The 16,420-nt window shown below is 37.2% G+C and overlaps 1 protein-coding gene across 1 annotated transcript in view; it reads left to right on the top strand.

Annotated features, from left to right (window-relative positions):
* Nucleotides 1–16,420, top strand: part of CDKAL1 (CDK5 regulatory subunit associated protein 1 like 1) — a 415,564-nt gene that overhangs the window by 137,775 nt on the left and 261,369 nt on the right. The window contains exon 7 of the mRNA XM_027748305.2: nt 2,231–2,279. Coding sequence (XP_027604106.1) covers nt 2,231–2,279 — 49 coding nt within the window. The remainder of the gene's footprint in view (nt 1–2,230; nt 2,280–16,420) is intronic.

Raw genomic sequence — 16,420 nt, 5'->3', positions numbered from 1 at the left:
CAGACTGGAAGCATTCCACATATTATTCTTGACCACTTGGGACTTTAGGCAAACAATTTCCAGTCATTTGAGATGAAAAATACTTAATGTGGAAAATAACAAGTAAGGCAGAACAAACATCCATTTCTAGGTGCAGATCTCATTATCTCTTAGACCTGTAATTTTAATTACTTACATGAGCCATCTTCTTGACAGGCATATTGAGAATAATTTAATTTATCCAATAAAATGAAAATGCAATATAGTGGTCGAGGACTTTTTTTTTATCTTTATTTAACAGGGGGTTTAGAGCAATGCAAAAATTCCCCAGATGTGCAACATAGCAAGTAATCATAGGTGGCTGAGGTTATAAACTTGGTTATAAACCAGGTTTCTCATATTTTAAAGGATTAAAATTATTATGAACTTAAACCGTCTAGTATTGAGATATGTAGCAGTAATATTTTAGGCAATGTATTTGGCACAAACTTTCTTCTCTGTCTATATTTGTAGTTGTAAGTGTGTGCACTTTTGTTTTCAAGTGTCATTTTTTAGTTTATTTTTAAAACATTAAATAGAAAGTCTGTATGTTAAGTTTCTTGAGTCATAAGTTTTAAAGCTATATCTGAAAGGGGTATGTACACAAGTATGTAAATATACATATGTATGTCTATAATATGAATGCTTGTGTTTCAGAAAATTGTTTAAATATATTTATCTTTTAATAAGATTATTAAAATGCAAATATTAGCAATAATTTAATTTCTAGAATTCAAAAGTAATATACTGTATTCAGAAATCTGAAGTGGCAGACATTTGTGTTTTAAAAAGGCTTTATTTCAAAAAGTTGAAAAAAAAAGAAAAAGTACTTTTACATGGACTTGATCCAACACCCAAACAAGGAAAGGAACTGACTCCTACTGACTTGAGTTGGGAACCCTAGATCAGACTCTAGCTACAGATGAGATTTTTTTTTTTTACCTTCTATTAGACTGATGGTAAAATAAATGTGAAATAGAGAAGATTGAGCAGACGTATGTTTACAGAAAATGACAAACTCGGTGGTTTAGGGCACAGAGACTTAATGGCTTTGATACTAGAGATCCAAGTTCCAGGCTACTTGTTGCAGGCCAGGTTCTGCTCTTGAAGCCTCTGCAATTGTGCTTTTCTGCTTGTTTTGGAAACAAACTAATAAAAAACTCCAAGGAAAAGGCTGCAAAACTCATGCTAAATTTAGTTCATATAATGTACAGCTTAGAGAAACAGTGTTTAAAAAGGATTATTGTGGGAAAATTATAAACTAATTTAAATGTGACAAGTAAGCTTTCCTTTGCTGTATGTAAACATCTATACACATTTATAGTAGACATTACATAGAATAAGTGGTTTGGATGAAAGCTGTAGGAAGAATCTCAACTTCAAGAATTTCTGAGTGTTTAATTTTGCAATGTTAGTGCTGATTCCTTTTACTCTGTATACCAAAACCTCTACAGTATATTGACCATTGACTTTAAATAAAGACTAATGTATCTAATAAGAAATAATTTAATTATTTATCTCATTATGGATGAATATTGGCAAGTGTAACACTAAAACATAAATTTGTTGTCTTTGCTGCAGATGCTATGGCATGGTCACTAAGTATTATTCTGTCTTACTAAAAGCATGAGGGTGTTTCCTTCCATTTCCAAACAGTGCCTGCATTTTAAGTTCAGGAGAATATCTTGTTCCCTTAAACTTCACCACAGTACTTTTAAATTTCTTCCCATGTGCCAGTGTCTTTCCCCTGCAGTACTTCCTTGATTTTCTCCCCTGTAGTCTGCCCTGACAATATCCTTAGTTAGCTTCTTGTTATATTCTCTACCATCTCCTATTTTGCTGTGGAGGGTGGGGTGAGGGAGCACTTAGGGTCTCTTTGAGGGTGACCACTGCCTTTCACAGACCATGAACAGCAGTTAAGGCCTGAACTCTTTTCTTAGGTCACTCTTGTCTAGTGATTTGATGATTTTTGCCAAAATTATAAGACCTTGTTATTTTTGAGGAAAAAAATTGGTTTAAATTAGATGGTGAGTTTTAAAGTTACTTTTGGCAGATGGACCAAGATGCACAGAAAAAAACCCTGGCTAAAAACACTGCCCAAAACTCTTTACTTCCCCTTAGTCCAGAAGGACACACTTTTTTAAAGAAGAGTTTATATAAAAGTATGTCCATTTGTTGTCTACTTAGATATTTGCCTTTTGACTTTTTTTAGGTTCAGCAGATAGATCGTGTAGTAGAAGTCGTGGAAGAAACTATTAAAGGTAAGCATCACACTTGAAATAATTGCAGCTAGCCTGAAACATGTTAGCTAGCAGAAGTGCTGCTGATATGTTCTTTATCAACCTAATGCTTGCTTTCTTCTCTAGCTAAAATTCTCTAGTTTTTACAGTGCTATACTTTGTCATGTATGCTTTGTGTAGGTGATAATTTCAGGGATGTTTTCTGTCAGGAGCTCTGTGGATTCATTTTAAGTTGCACCAGTGTAGGTGGGTGTAGGGTATTGTATAAAGCTCCTGCACTATCTTAATTCAGTGTTATATGTCTACTTTCTTTTGTTTAGTTCTCTAGTGTTTTCTTCTTTTCCGATGTTTTGGCTTACTTCCCTAAACTTTCCTCAGCAGGACAGATAAATTATCTTCTGGTTTAATGTCCTTTGTAATTGTATTCCTCTCTGGCTGTGTTCATGTGTGTGTACACTTAGTACTTTGCAGTGAAGGAGAGAAAAAAGAGTATTGTTTCTGCAGCCTGACTAGTAAACATTTGCTATTAAATAAATATATTTGTCTGGGTCTTTCTGGGTTACCTAAGTTTGTCTCCATTACTTATCAGACCATAAAAATTACTGTTCCATGAAGCTTTAAATTACAAGGTTTAGTTTAACTGGCTGTACTTTCAATATAAACAAGTGTCTAATCCACAAGACATTGTCTGTAACTTTAATGCTGGAGTATGATGTTTTTGAACTACAACAGATTTAGAGCAGTACAAAATTGTAAATGGAAAAAAAAGCTGCTATCAAGAAATTGTGTAGTGTGGTGTAAGGCTTCTAGAGCTTGTGGCTTGAGGCCTTGAGAGTCATGTTGCTTTGAATGTTTTCAGAAGTGAAACCTGTACTCTTATGTACTCCCAACCAAAACTTTTTCAAGTTTGTCGTTAACTAATGCCATTTGATTTTTTGGGTAAAACCTACTGTACCATACAAACAAAGAAGAAATACATTCAACATATTCATGTTTGTTATTTAACAAGCCAAACTGTTTTCCCAGAAGCATAATGGTATTTATGACAATGTGTTGGAAATGAGGATGCTTCATGATTTTTAACACATCACAGTATTTCAGATCCCTGTCTGTTTTTTTTCTTGAAATTTATTTATTCTTAAGGGAGTAAGATGATATCCTAGGTCAGCATGCCCTCCCTTTTCAAAAATGGGCTTTGTAATATTTATACTGACTCCAGATATTACTGCTTTTTGATAACATAATTACTCAGGTTGTTGTGACTGAATATTATATAAATATAAAGATTATAAATAATCTAGAGCAGCTGTTAAAATAATGATTTTCACGGAATGGATTTTTAGATTGCATTTTAATCATTGATACAATTCTAGAAAATAAGGTTCATAGACACACTGAGAAACATTTAAACTTCAAAAAGCATGATTTTTTGGAAAGATTTTGGTTCCTTTCTAGCTAACTAGAAGTAATTTGAATTAAAAGGAGAAAGTGCACTGTCGAATTCCGTACGTAGTGCCAATTTCATCAGAGATTTCCCGAAAGGTAGTGGAACACAGGATTTCTGAAGTTTTATTGGAAAAAACCCAACAAAAATGGCTCCCCAGTGTGAGAGAGACATGGACATATTGGAGAGAATCCAACAGATATGGTTAAGAGACTGAGGCCTTTCTCCTCAAAGAAGAGCCTGAGAACACTGGGGATGTTCATCCTGGAGAAGAGAAGGCTTGGGGGGGGATCATAAGAATGTACATAAATACCTGATGAGAGGGTGTAAAGAGGATGGAGGCAGATTCTTTTCAGTGGTGGCCAGTGACAGGACCAGAGGCAATAGGCACAACCTGAAACATGGCAAGTTCCCTCTGAACACCAGGAAACACTTTTTGACTGGGAGGATGACTGAGCATTGGCTCAGCTTACCAAGGGAGGTACTGTTCTGGATGTATCGAAAAACTGTCTGGGTATGGTCATGGGGATCTGGCTCTAAGTGGCTCTGCTTGAGTGAGGGGGTTGGAAAAGATGATCTCCAGAGGTCACTTCCAGCTGTAATCCATCTGTGACAATAAAACTACAGGAAAGGAAATCAACAAATTCACAGAGGTCATAGCATATGATAATGGCTTACTTTTGTAAGAGTCAACGATAAAAATAGGAGGTTTTACTTATGTTTCTTTAATTTAAAATTATTTAAAGAAGAGGCATTAATTTATGTATTTGGGAATCATCTACTAATGGAGAAGAATGTGAACCTCTTTTTTACTGTTTTATGGGAAGAGTCTAATCATGAACTTTCATTATCCAAGTGAAGTAAAATGCTGTAGATAACAGGACTGTTGATTAAGAATATTTTATAATATAAAATAGATACATGGTAGAAGATTAAATTAATGTAAAACCAAATTAAATGTAACCCTCTTGTCTTCATGAGTCTACATCATTAGTAACAGCTTCTGAAGACACTAATGGGTTCAGGAGATGGAGGTGATGTGGGACAAAGGATTAAATACAAATTCCAAATTCAGAGCCAGCTTAGAGCAGTGAGTTTTAAGTTGGATAGCGTTCATAGCTGAATGACACAGTTTTCTTCAATTTTTGTTGTTTTGTTTTTGTGTTTTGTTTTTTGTTTTTTTGTTTTTTTTTTTTTGTTAAGGAAAATCTGAAGTTTACCAGGGTGGTATACTCCTGTAATGTGGCCATGCATATATTGAAAGCTTAAAAAATATTATATATTGAAAGTTTAAAAAATGTTTTGACTGAGTATTTAAATTGAATAAGTATGAACTTCATAGTGTCTGCACTCTGTAGGGCAACTGTCTCTCTAGATTGGTCAACCTAACTGAGTTGTCTGGATTTTCTGTCCAGATTCCAAAGTGGTTACCCTGTTGCCAGTATTAAGTCTAAAAGTCTGGCTTTCCCTGGGTTCCCATTTCTTGAGGGGTACCTTAGGGTTTTTTTTCTTGGATGCTTGAATTTTATAGTGCATGGTTTACAAAAAGGGAAACTTTGTAGAAAGAATGTTTTCCCTTTTTATTTTCCTATTAGTCATCTTTTTAGTTTTTCATGAAAATGGCTTCCCTGTTGCATTTGGTTGAAAGCTTACTGTACTCCCAAACAAAACTGATTTCTTGGAATTATTTAGAGCTCTTTGTATGAAATACGAATGGGTTTCTTCTAGTTTTATTTCTTAGTCTTGAGGGCATTGTCAGGAAAACCTGTTAAAAACAGTGTCATTCTGCTGGGTCAAGAGATAGTTTAAAGAAGTGGTGGTCTTTGTGGTGGTCTTTACCTCATCTGTGTAAAGATAGCATAATGGTCAGTTCCCAACTCTCCATTGAGATAATTATGATAAACACTTTTTCTGTGACTTTGTTTTTTTTTTATCCTTCCTTGTCAGAAAATGAACAAGGATGTGCATGTTTGTTATTGCATTAACGACCAAAAGAGAGACAGAATTTTTAAGAGACTCAAGGATTTCTCATTTTTATGTCATCCTGACTTTTATCACAGGTCTTGAATTGAATCTGTGAAATATCCTAATTATCAAGTAAATTGTCAGGTAAAGTGTCACTTCCAGAAGCAGTCTTTAATAGCAGTGCAGTATTTGTATGCAGGTCATATCTAATTAATATTTTACTGTGTCCCAAGATATATTTTAACTAGAGGCATCTTCAAGTGCTTTTCATATCACATTGTAATTTATAATCTGAAACCTCTATACTGCCTGTGAGTAGCTAGACAAATTAATTCAATCTCAGTCTCAGAACTGGGTTTCTCTAAGTGACAGGCACAATTGTGTAGCCAGTGTGTGTTCCTGATTAACAGAATGGTTTCATCATGCAAGGTTCTGATTTAACAGTTTAGTAAACCTTGCTTCATCTGCACATCACCCAGATTTTAAGACTGGATTACAGCAGTTTTTGCAACATTAGGGCACCAATTCCCACTCATGTACTTAGTTTTCCAGTTATGTGTTATGATGATGTAGTATGTTAGGAAAGTATTGCTAAGGAGCTGTGGTGTTGGTGAGCTATGAGAAAACAGGATTATAATTGATGTATGTTCCATTATTTAGTAAAATTTCTGTGCAGAGCGAAAAAGCTGTTTGGGCTGATCAGTCTCTATAGTATGCGCTAATAAACTGAAGATTTGTCTGATGGGAACCACAGAATATCTTTACGGTGATTGCTCAAGTCAGCATTTTATTAACCACTCTAAAAGCTTTTTTTAAAGAAAAATCACTGTGCGTGTACAAGCTTGGCTATAAACAATTTACAGTAGGCAAGATAATATATTTGTTTGGTATTTTAAAGGAGAAATGTTAACTACTAAATGCAGAAATTCCTGTTTTCTTGGCTTTGAATTTAGGTCTTCAGAGATATGGGTCTTCCCCTTTCCTTTCTAGACATGCTCTCAAATCCCATGTTATTAAAGCTTTGTGGGGGTGGAAGGCATGGAACCAGAGTATTTGTGTACAGTCTCCTTTTAGCTTAGGCCTTAGGGAGATGAAGGACACAGGTTGAATTGAGTTTAGTCCACATTGTGTCTATAAAACATAGTTTTACAATGGGCCATTAGACCTGATTATAAAAAACAACCAAAGGAAATTACTTCAGGGTTGAGCCTTTTATACTTAGCATAACCTTTCTTGATTTCAGTCACGTTGACCTGTCTGGTGAAGTTGCACATCCATTCCCAGTTTAAACATTAACCAGTATTTACTAAACTGTTAAATTGTCTTCATGTGGTTAGTAATTATGGATTGCTGATAGTTGCAGTGTCTGTCTGTATGAGAATGAGCAGATAAATGGTACCTATATTATATATAAGCTAATGTGTAGAATGTATACTGGATTATCTACCTTAGTGAGTATGTGTATATATGTATGTATTTGAATGCCAACATATTAAATATTTGTGTATGGTTTTTGATTTCACTATAATCTGCTGATTACAGTAGATAGTCTCTTTTCAATTTCTGCAATTGTGGGAAGAGTAGCGTTGACTTAACAAGCTGATGACAGGCCAAATGAAGAATAAAAATTGGAAGAGCCGGGAGTTCCTATTTGAGGAAAAGTATCATTTGGCTCCCAGTCAGGAAACTGACTGTTTGTGCCAAAGTGCAGCTTCAGGAGGGTGAGAGGGAGGGTAGTGGCCTCATTGAATCTGTTTCTGTTTCTATCTCATTTGAAAGGACACAGAAAGGGGGGGAGAGTTTGGGATGGGTTGTTTTATTTATTTCACTGTGTGGTGGGACCTTGGCTGGCTTCCAGACCCCCACCCAGCCACTCTTGCTCCCTCTCCTCAACAGGGCGGGGGAGAAAATAAGATGGACTAAGTTTTGGGTCATGATAAGGACAAGAAGATCACTTGCCAGTTACCATCAGGGGGAAAACAGACTTGACTTGGGGGAAATTAATTTAATTTATTGCCAATTAAAAATAGAGTGGTGAGAAACAGAGGAGAAAACCAGAGCTAGCTTCCTCCACCCCTCTTCTTCCCAGGCTCAGCTTCGCTCTCTCATCCCAGACTCCTCTATCTCCTCCCCCATGAGTGGCGCAGAGGGACAGGGAATGGGGGCTGTGGTCAGCCCATAACAGCTTCTCTCAGCTGCTTCTGCCTCCCCACACTGTTCCCTTGCTCCAGCCTGGGGCATTCCCATGTGGTCATCCAAGAACTGCCCTGTGTGGGTCCTCTGCATGGGGTGCAGTCTTTCAGGAACAGGCTACTCCAGTGTGGGTCCCCCACAGGCCATGTGTAGTTACTGCCAGAAACCCTGCTCCAGCATGTGCTTTCCACAGGCTCTTCTAAAGGCTGCAGAGGAACCTAATGGGGTGCTTGGGCCACCGCCTCCTCCTTCGCCCACGTTGGTGCTCACAGGGCTGTCCCTCACACTCTTTTTACTTGCTGCCAGGCAGAGTTTTTCCCTTTCTTATACCTCCGATGGCTGTGGGGCTCAGCTGTGCCCTGTGGCAGGGCTCTTGGAGCCAGCTGGATCCAGCTGTGTCTGGTGCTTGGCAGTCCTTGCTTGCCTCTCCTCGCAGAGGCCCCTGCAGCCCCATCCACACACTCCGTGAACAGTGCCACATCTGTAACACTATTTCTAGGAGGCAGAATTACCTTTTAAACTGAGACTGTGGAAAAGTAAAGGTACTAACCAGAAACACTGTGTTCGAGAGCAGGTTGGATAAGGCCATGAGCAACCTGGTCTAGTTGGACATGCCCCTGCCCATGGCAGGGGTTTGGGACTAGATGATCCTTAAGGTCCATTCCAACCCCTTAACATTCTGTGATTCTATGAACTTATGCCAGGGGCTGTCTGTGTTTGACAGATTAAAAGAAGTGGAGGGGATGAAATCAGGTTTTCAATAGGCAATATATAGAGCTACAGTGTCAGTAACTTGGTGACATGACTGTGGTTAAAAGATTTATCATCACCCATGTGTACATATTAATCACTGAGGTTAACAGCATCATGTGGTACATGTCACCCCCTGCCCCTTTTCTGTGGCCCTAGATTGGAAATTTTGGAGTTATTCCTTTTTAAACAAATATGGAAACATTTATGGAAATAGCATTATGAGTAGAAAGATTGTCACTACTGAAACCAGTAGCATTTTGTTTTCTTCTATTATTTAAGAACTACTGTGACACCAAGCACTGGCTTATGAAGGACCTGTCTGGAAGGTGTTCCACTGTATGGCTTTTAAGTGAAAGTGTTTTCGTGCAGCCAGATGCTTCAGTGAGAGCACTAGCTTGCATTTCGGTTGCCCTTTCTGATTGCTTACTAATAGTGCAATGTACTGAAGAAATGAATTCAAAATAGTAATACCATTATCTGTACCAGTATCAATTTTGGGAGTTTAGCTGTGTAGACTGTAATTTAAAAAAAAAAACAAAAAACAGTAGAGCATGATGAGGAATATACATTAGTTGTGTGGGAACTGCTTCTGCAAAGACAGATTTTAATTGCTTTTTATAGAACAACAGTAATTGTGTGGCTCAACATTAAAATCTTACCTGCTGGGGCAAGAGATTTCTGTTGCCATCAATTCGTTTCTGTTCTTACAACACAGTTTATTGCTGTTTTTGCTGTGCCTGTTCAAATGCTTTTGGGCATGCAGTGACTATTAGATGTGTGAGATGATCCAGGGTTTTAGATAGGTTTTGTAATTATTTTTCTCAGTGTAATGATTTCATTGATTTAGCTTATAAAACAATAGAGCTGACTATCTCTGTTACGATGGTCATTGTTGTGACTTTATTTTGTAAGTAGTTCACAGAAACTGAATGGGAGATAAATAGTGCCACAGAGGAAGAAAACAAGCAGTTGAGGGGAAACACATTGAAAATCTCAGTAGCAAAATTGTGATTGCTCATCGTTAAGTGAGCCTGTGATTTGCACAGAAAAGATGCCTTTTCTTCCTGACCTGTATGTGCTCTTTTCCATGCTTTCAATGAATGACCGTCTTACAGCATCCCTGTTTTTTCTGTCCTATTCACGTTGGTTAGACTCAGCTAGGTTTAGCTCTGTTAGAGTCATTGTGGCTCGTAAATGTAAAGAGTACCTCGTTTAAACCAGTGGAATTTAATAAAAGCTTGCTTTTGCATACAGTGCTAAGTTCAACTCAGCGAAGTTCAGCTCTAAGGCTAAATTTGGTTTGTTCAACCTGCACCCCCCAAAACATTAGGCAGGTTACTTGAGCTGCTGCAGCTGGCTCTGACAATCCTCCTTTCAGCATTACCTTTCCTCAGAACTCAGCCTGTTTCATCTGATTCAAAATGTCTTTTCCCTTGAAAGTTTCTCTCCAGGATCTCCTGAGGTTTTTAGCAGATGAAATGCATTTCTTCACAGAAAGGTGAGGACAGAGGGTCAGGGGAACTCTTCCTGTAGTCGATTCTTAGTATTGTCCTTCCGAGATATAGAATGGTAGCCAGCATTTTGAGTTCAGAGGAGATGTATCGTTCAGTCACTCTTGCAGAAAGACAATAATAACATCATATGATCCCAAAATAAGTAGGGGAAGCTATTGAATTCTGAAAAAAGGAAGTGTCTTTATAGGGCATTTCATGTGTTACTTGAATACTTATATTCTTCATTTAACTTGGTGAAATTTTTGTATGGACAGTAACTCCTCATTAATAGTTTTCTCTTTTTCTGTTTTACTTGTTGTACAGTATGGTTTTAATGCTTACAGATATTGTTCTGATTGAATCATACATTAAAGACATACCAAGAATAAAGAGGTATTGTATGTTTAATAGAGAGAAAGTGATGTATGAATTTTAGCAATCTGGGCCACCTGCAGAGCTTTTCTTCTGAATATCTTGTTTTTGAAATTACATACAATGAATTTTAAAAAGCTCCTATTGTCACCTGTATGACACTCACATTCTGGAGTCTTCTGAAACAATATTATTGTTGGATGCTAATTCCAAGTGCAGTGCTTAGCAGTTGTCAGCATTTCAAGCTTGTAACATATGTGCTGTATGCTTAGTAATACCTGCACATTTCTATGAAGCTTTTTAAGTTGGTAGAGGGTGCAAGGCAATCTTTTTATGAAAAAATTTGAATTGCAGAGACTGGATCAAACATACCACCCTCTGCTGGCATTCTGATGGGATTGGTTGCCTGGCCAAAGGCATGCTACCATGCTACTCAGGGAAAGATCAGTAATTCTGACAGCCTTAGTCTGAATTATTCCTTGTAGTCTTGTAGTGGACCCAGTTCCTTCCTAAACCAGTTGAAGCAGTCTGACTGTTACAGTATATTCCCATCTTCACTGATCTAGAAGAGGAATAATTTATATTAGTTGCTTGGCCAGGAGCAGGCCAGGTACCTTGCAGTTAGGTTTGGCTTTTCTTTGCTTCCTGTACTTGAGCCAGGAAATCCCACTGATGACACTCAGGGATGCCAACATGCTGCTGGCCAGCTGGGGTTGGTTTGGGTGGGAGCATCCACACAGCAAAGTCCTAAACCAATTAGTGTCCTTGTTTTCGCACTTGTGTGTGTCTGGCAGCTTGTGATTGCTCTGGGGAGTTCGGGAATTCCTTTGAAATCAGTCATGTCTGCTGTGGGACAGCTTGTTTGTGCTGCAGGGCAGGGAGAAAAGATGGGAGAGGAGCTTATGGTCTGCCCTTGCTACACGTGGGCTTCTTCCATCAGACAGACCAGGGCATGGGCTCTAAGCCTACCTGTTCTCTACAAGCTTACCAAGTCTGGGTTTAAAGCACCTCTAAATTAAAGAGGTTTAGACTCAAATATGATTAACAGCCTGGCTTAGCTGTAGAGTGTGTTAGGCAATTTGTGTTGCATCCTATTATTTCAGATGGTATTTTTTTCTGTTAGTCCTGCCAGAAGATCCAAAATAATTGTTTAGAAGGTCGGTTTTACCCAGTAGTTACAGAGCTAGAAGAGCATAACTCTGGAAATAAATCCAGTACTCAAATTTTGTAATAGCTCCTGACTTGCCTCTTCTGCCTTTACACATATTTTTATTTTGATCTTCTTGACTCTCTTTTCTCTTGTTACTTCTAATACTTTTCACCTTTTATATATTTGCTTGATGCTCCTTTGAGTTTTTATCACTGCTTTTGCTTCTTCTTTACACTTCTTCCTTTTGTTTTTCTTTGAAGAAATTTACTACTTTGTTTTCCCTTCATATAGCTTTACTTTCCTTAGCTACACTGCTCCCATGTGCCATTTTTAGCAGTGCTAGCCTTGAGGAAAGGAAACTCTCTATTCATTAGAAGCAAATAACGGTGGAAGGAAATGTGTGCAAGAGTACATGAAATAGTGCTTAATCCTTTTCCCTGAAGATGCTGTAGAAGATCAGACAGGTTGGTGAGAGACATCAGGGAAGTATAGAACAGTGCTTTGGCAGCCGTGTTGTGAGGAAAAAAGTGTCTTTCAGGAAATGGTGAATAACCTCTAAGCATCATGATGTAACTGGGAAAAGGAAAGAATGGGTAACAGAACGAGCAGAAAACAATAGAAATTTTTGCTGCCAAGGCTGGGATTTCCTGCATCTTTGAGGATTTTCTTTAAACTCATGTTTTTGAGCTGCTTGAGATATCTGCACAGAACTTTGAAGTTAACAGCTAAGAGAACTCTGTGTCTGACTGGGAGTTGTGTTTCAGAGGTACACTTGTAGCTCCAGCAGGGTGTGCAGGGATGGGGAGGGATCCTCAATGGATGCCCTCTTCCATTGTCCAACCAGATACTATTTCCCAGCAGCAATTGAGGGGTGCCAGCCTATGGACAGAGTGAAGCTGATTATATTAATATCTCATACAACACTGATAGTCAGTTAAAGTTAACTAAGGATGAATAATCCAGGCCACTTATTCTTGTAATAAACTAGGAAAATACTGCTCCAGTTTGAATCTATTTGCTCTAATGTCATTAGCATGCTTCTGTGGTTCTAGGTGATGGGTCTGATGGTAGGCTGAGGTACACAGGACATTTCATGTTATGATCTTATGGCAGAGAAATTCCATTGCCTGTTCCGTTCATATATTTCTATGTCAGGATCGGGCATTCTCCATCACAGTCCTGAAGCACATGCATCCATGATTAAAGACATACATGCCATTAATGCTGTGTTACTTTTTGATGTCCTTTTTAGCAAGTAAAAAAAAATACCTTGAAAATATTTTCATTCTGCACACTGATTTATCAAGCTAGACACATTTGAATGCCCTCTTTTAGACTAACAATAGGATTTAATATCCTGATTAATTCATTCCAACCTCATCGTTTTTCCAGACAGTGCCAAGTGATATGAATTACATCCACTGACTTCTATGTAAAGATGAGTTTAGTTTTAAACAGTTCTGAAAACTAGAGAGCTCTGATTTATTTTTTAATTCTTTCTAGCTTGATTTCATTTACACTTGCTATGAGTGATTCTGCTCTGTAACTGTCCTTGCTGGACTTGGTTAGTACTGTTGGGTAGTAATCTGTATTAATTATCTACTAATTAGTGAAAATTTATTCTGAATCATGACCTAAACCATTTTTTGTTTGTTTTGTTTGTTATTTGTGGTTTCTTTTTTGTGTTTTTTTTTTTTTTTTTGTTTGTGGAGTTTTTCTGAGGGTTTTTTGGTTTTTGTTTTTTTTCTTAGGGAAGTTTTGTCTGCAGTTAGACTATGTGGAAGTAGAAAAGTTATTTTTATAGCAGAAGAGATTTATATGCCTAGGCTGTTTAGGCTCTCATATCTAACCTGACTAGCTCTCTTTGTCATTAAGCTGTGTTTCAAAGTTTGCATCATCCAGTGAGCCATAAAAAAAGGTGTGTTGTTTGTTTGATATCTGAGGTGGAGCACTCATCATTATGGTGGTAGACTTGTGATTAACTCAGATTTCAGAAATGTTTCTTTCAAAACTGAAAGAAAAAGTAAAGAAACAAAACAAACATAAAAAGAAAGACTCCTTTTAAGTTTGTGACACCTGTTTTGCTTAGGTAAGTTATCCAACCTGTAATGTCAGAGAGAAGGTAACTTAATCAGATAAAATGCTTTGGAAGTAGAGCTTAATTGCAGTGTTTTGCCCCATTCTAAGCTTTGAAAGGAGGTTATAAATGAGATTTAAAATTACTGTTTTTTCTGTAACGCTTGATCTTAGTGTGACCTTAATAGTGCTGACTAGAAAAATATAAAAAAATGTTACTTAGCCATTTCCTTATTGAAGACGACAAAATACTTATTTTTAAGTTTTCTTGAAATAAATATGAGGGGAAAAAAAAGATCTGCAGTATGATTCTGTGTTTATCAAGTTGTGTTTTATTAATAGCAACAATTCTGTAAACAGATGCTTTAGTGATTACTTAAAATGAAACAAAAAATAGTCCTTGTATGGAGTAGGAGAAAAAGGATTTAAGGTCACAAATACTGTAACTGAGTGGTTTTTTTTCTTAAAAAAAATTAAAAAATTGAATGTGTCTGCAAAGAGGTCACAGTAGTGGATGGGCATGTGCTGTTTGCTTTTTGGAAGCTTTAAACTCTCTGCTAAAAGTCATCTCCCAGTACTGCTTTTTTTTAGCCTCTGGTGTCTGGACTGAAAAGTGCAGAGATGTTCTTATCCCCAAGTTCCACACAGGTCTTGCAAGCCTCATATTAACTTGAACGTCAGTGTCATTCTGATGTTGAAAAGTAGGAATATGGGAAATGTATTTCATGTGAAAATAAGCTGCCATATTTGATTGCCAGACCATGGATTTCCTGAGCTCAGGAGCGGGGTTGGGGTGGATGTTAGTGTTTAGTGAATCACTTGGGAGATGGTCACAGAGCAGGGATTTCTCTCCTGAATAAAGGAAGTTTCTGAAGGTAGGAGAGGCTGGGTCATATACTCCCTGTGAGCTATGTTTGCTGTGTAGAATGTTCTAAGGTTTTTTGGTTGGTTGGTTTGTTGTTGTTGTTTTTCTCCCTAATATATATGGTAACTTATTTAGCATCTGAAGGACAAAGATCTGTAAGAAGATAGAAGCAGTGCTTTTGAACAAGATTTTTTAGGCTACAGTAGTGGTTTGTCTTTATTTTTTTTTACCTGATCTCCTAAGAAGAGATAGATTATAAACTTGTGCCTCCTGCACAAATCTGTCATTGTTTCCATTTCCCTCCCTCCTTACAAGTTTTTCGTCCTTTGACAAATTTCAAACAGACTTTTGACAAGTTTTGTAGGCTAAAGGACACACTTTTTTTCAGAAGTTCCATGAAAAAGTTTGCCTGTTTGATTAATACTTCCAGTATGAGAAAGGGAGAACATGAGCTAAATTCCTATTAGACAGCAGTAACTCACATGGCTGTTAGTTATGAGAGTGTGTGGAAGTGAAGCCTCACTGATTCTGTACTCTGAGATGTTACTTGTGGGGGGGAGGTGGCAGGTTGGTTTTGTGGTTTGTTGGTTTGGTTTTGTTTTTTAAAGTTAAGAATGGTGGTTTGACCCCAGTTCTAAGTGTATGAATTTTAAATTTTGGGTAACTTGCTGTTAAGCCCAATTGTTTTAAGTAATATTTAATTACTGTGAATTGTTCCACTGTATTTTCAGCCATAAATCCAAATACAGTTTTAATATAGTAATGTAGTTGAATATTTTGAAAATGGATAAACTGGTTTATACCAAGTAAACCACTCTATTTAGAAATACAAAAAGGCGTGTTCTCTGCTTCTAGTTTAATTCTTACATTTTACATGATGCAGTAACTTTTGTTACACAAGTAAATAAAATGGTGCCGTGCTTGCAACTCCTCAGTGAAGCATTAGATTGGGAAATAACTGAATGTATTGTGAGACAAAGATATTGCTATTGTTGTTAGGAAAATGTAGAAGTGAATAAGTTAGCAAATATTAATAGCATAAATACCATATTACTAAATTCACAGCAGGATATAATGAAATTTTTGTCAAATGCAACTGCAGAAGTTATGCCTTTTGTTTCGTGTTGACATTATGATGTGTCCTATCAGTATTAAGTGTTATGTCTACTGTTGGTATTAACCATTATACTGTCAGGTCACTGCTCACTTCTTCATTAGGTCATGTATTTGATTGAGAATTTTTATGTATCTTAAAAAGCCTGAGAAAGATGGTATACTAGTAGTTTTCATGCAGGCTGTCATTGCCATATCACAGAAATAAATTCAGAGTATGAATGCTATGTTATTAAAAAAATAATTTTTGACTTCTCACAACAGGCAGTGAAGAAAGGCTTTGGCTGATGAAGGAATTAATTTTGTAAATAGCTGTTGGTAATGTAAGTTAGGAACTTTGGTTGAACACAGGTTTTAATTGATTTGTTTATAGACTTTGCTATGGTGGATGTAGCTCAACTTGTAACTTCACAGTTGCACGCAATCCTCTCATCCCACTCCTGTTTTAGGGGAAATTTTTCTCCTCTGAAAGATTTGAGGGATTGTAGCTGTAGCTATCAAAAAGTTTTCAACAAATACATGCTTTCTCTTGCTCCTTCCCTGCAAGTAGTGGTTACTTTCCAACTCCATTCAGGAAAGCATTAGCTTTCCCTTGCTGTCTCTCATCTGCCTATTCTAGGCTTTGTGCAGTAAATGATACGTCTTACATTTATACTATGCGTTGCAATAATATACATAATTGTTTTGAGTCTTCATTATTAGTTCTTCCTTCTGAATATCAGCAAACCCTGTCATTTG

The sequence above is a fragment of the Pipra filicauda genome, unplaced genomic scaffold (genome assembly GCF_003945595.2).
Source record: "Pipra filicauda isolate LSUMZ 115617 unplaced genomic scaffold, ASM394559v2 scaffold49_size4853605_pilon, whole genome shotgun sequence".
NCBI classification, from domain to species: Eukaryota; Metazoa; Chordata; class Aves; order Passeriformes; family Pipridae; genus Pipra; species Pipra filicauda.
This window is presented reverse-complemented; position numbering and strand designations above follow the sequence as displayed.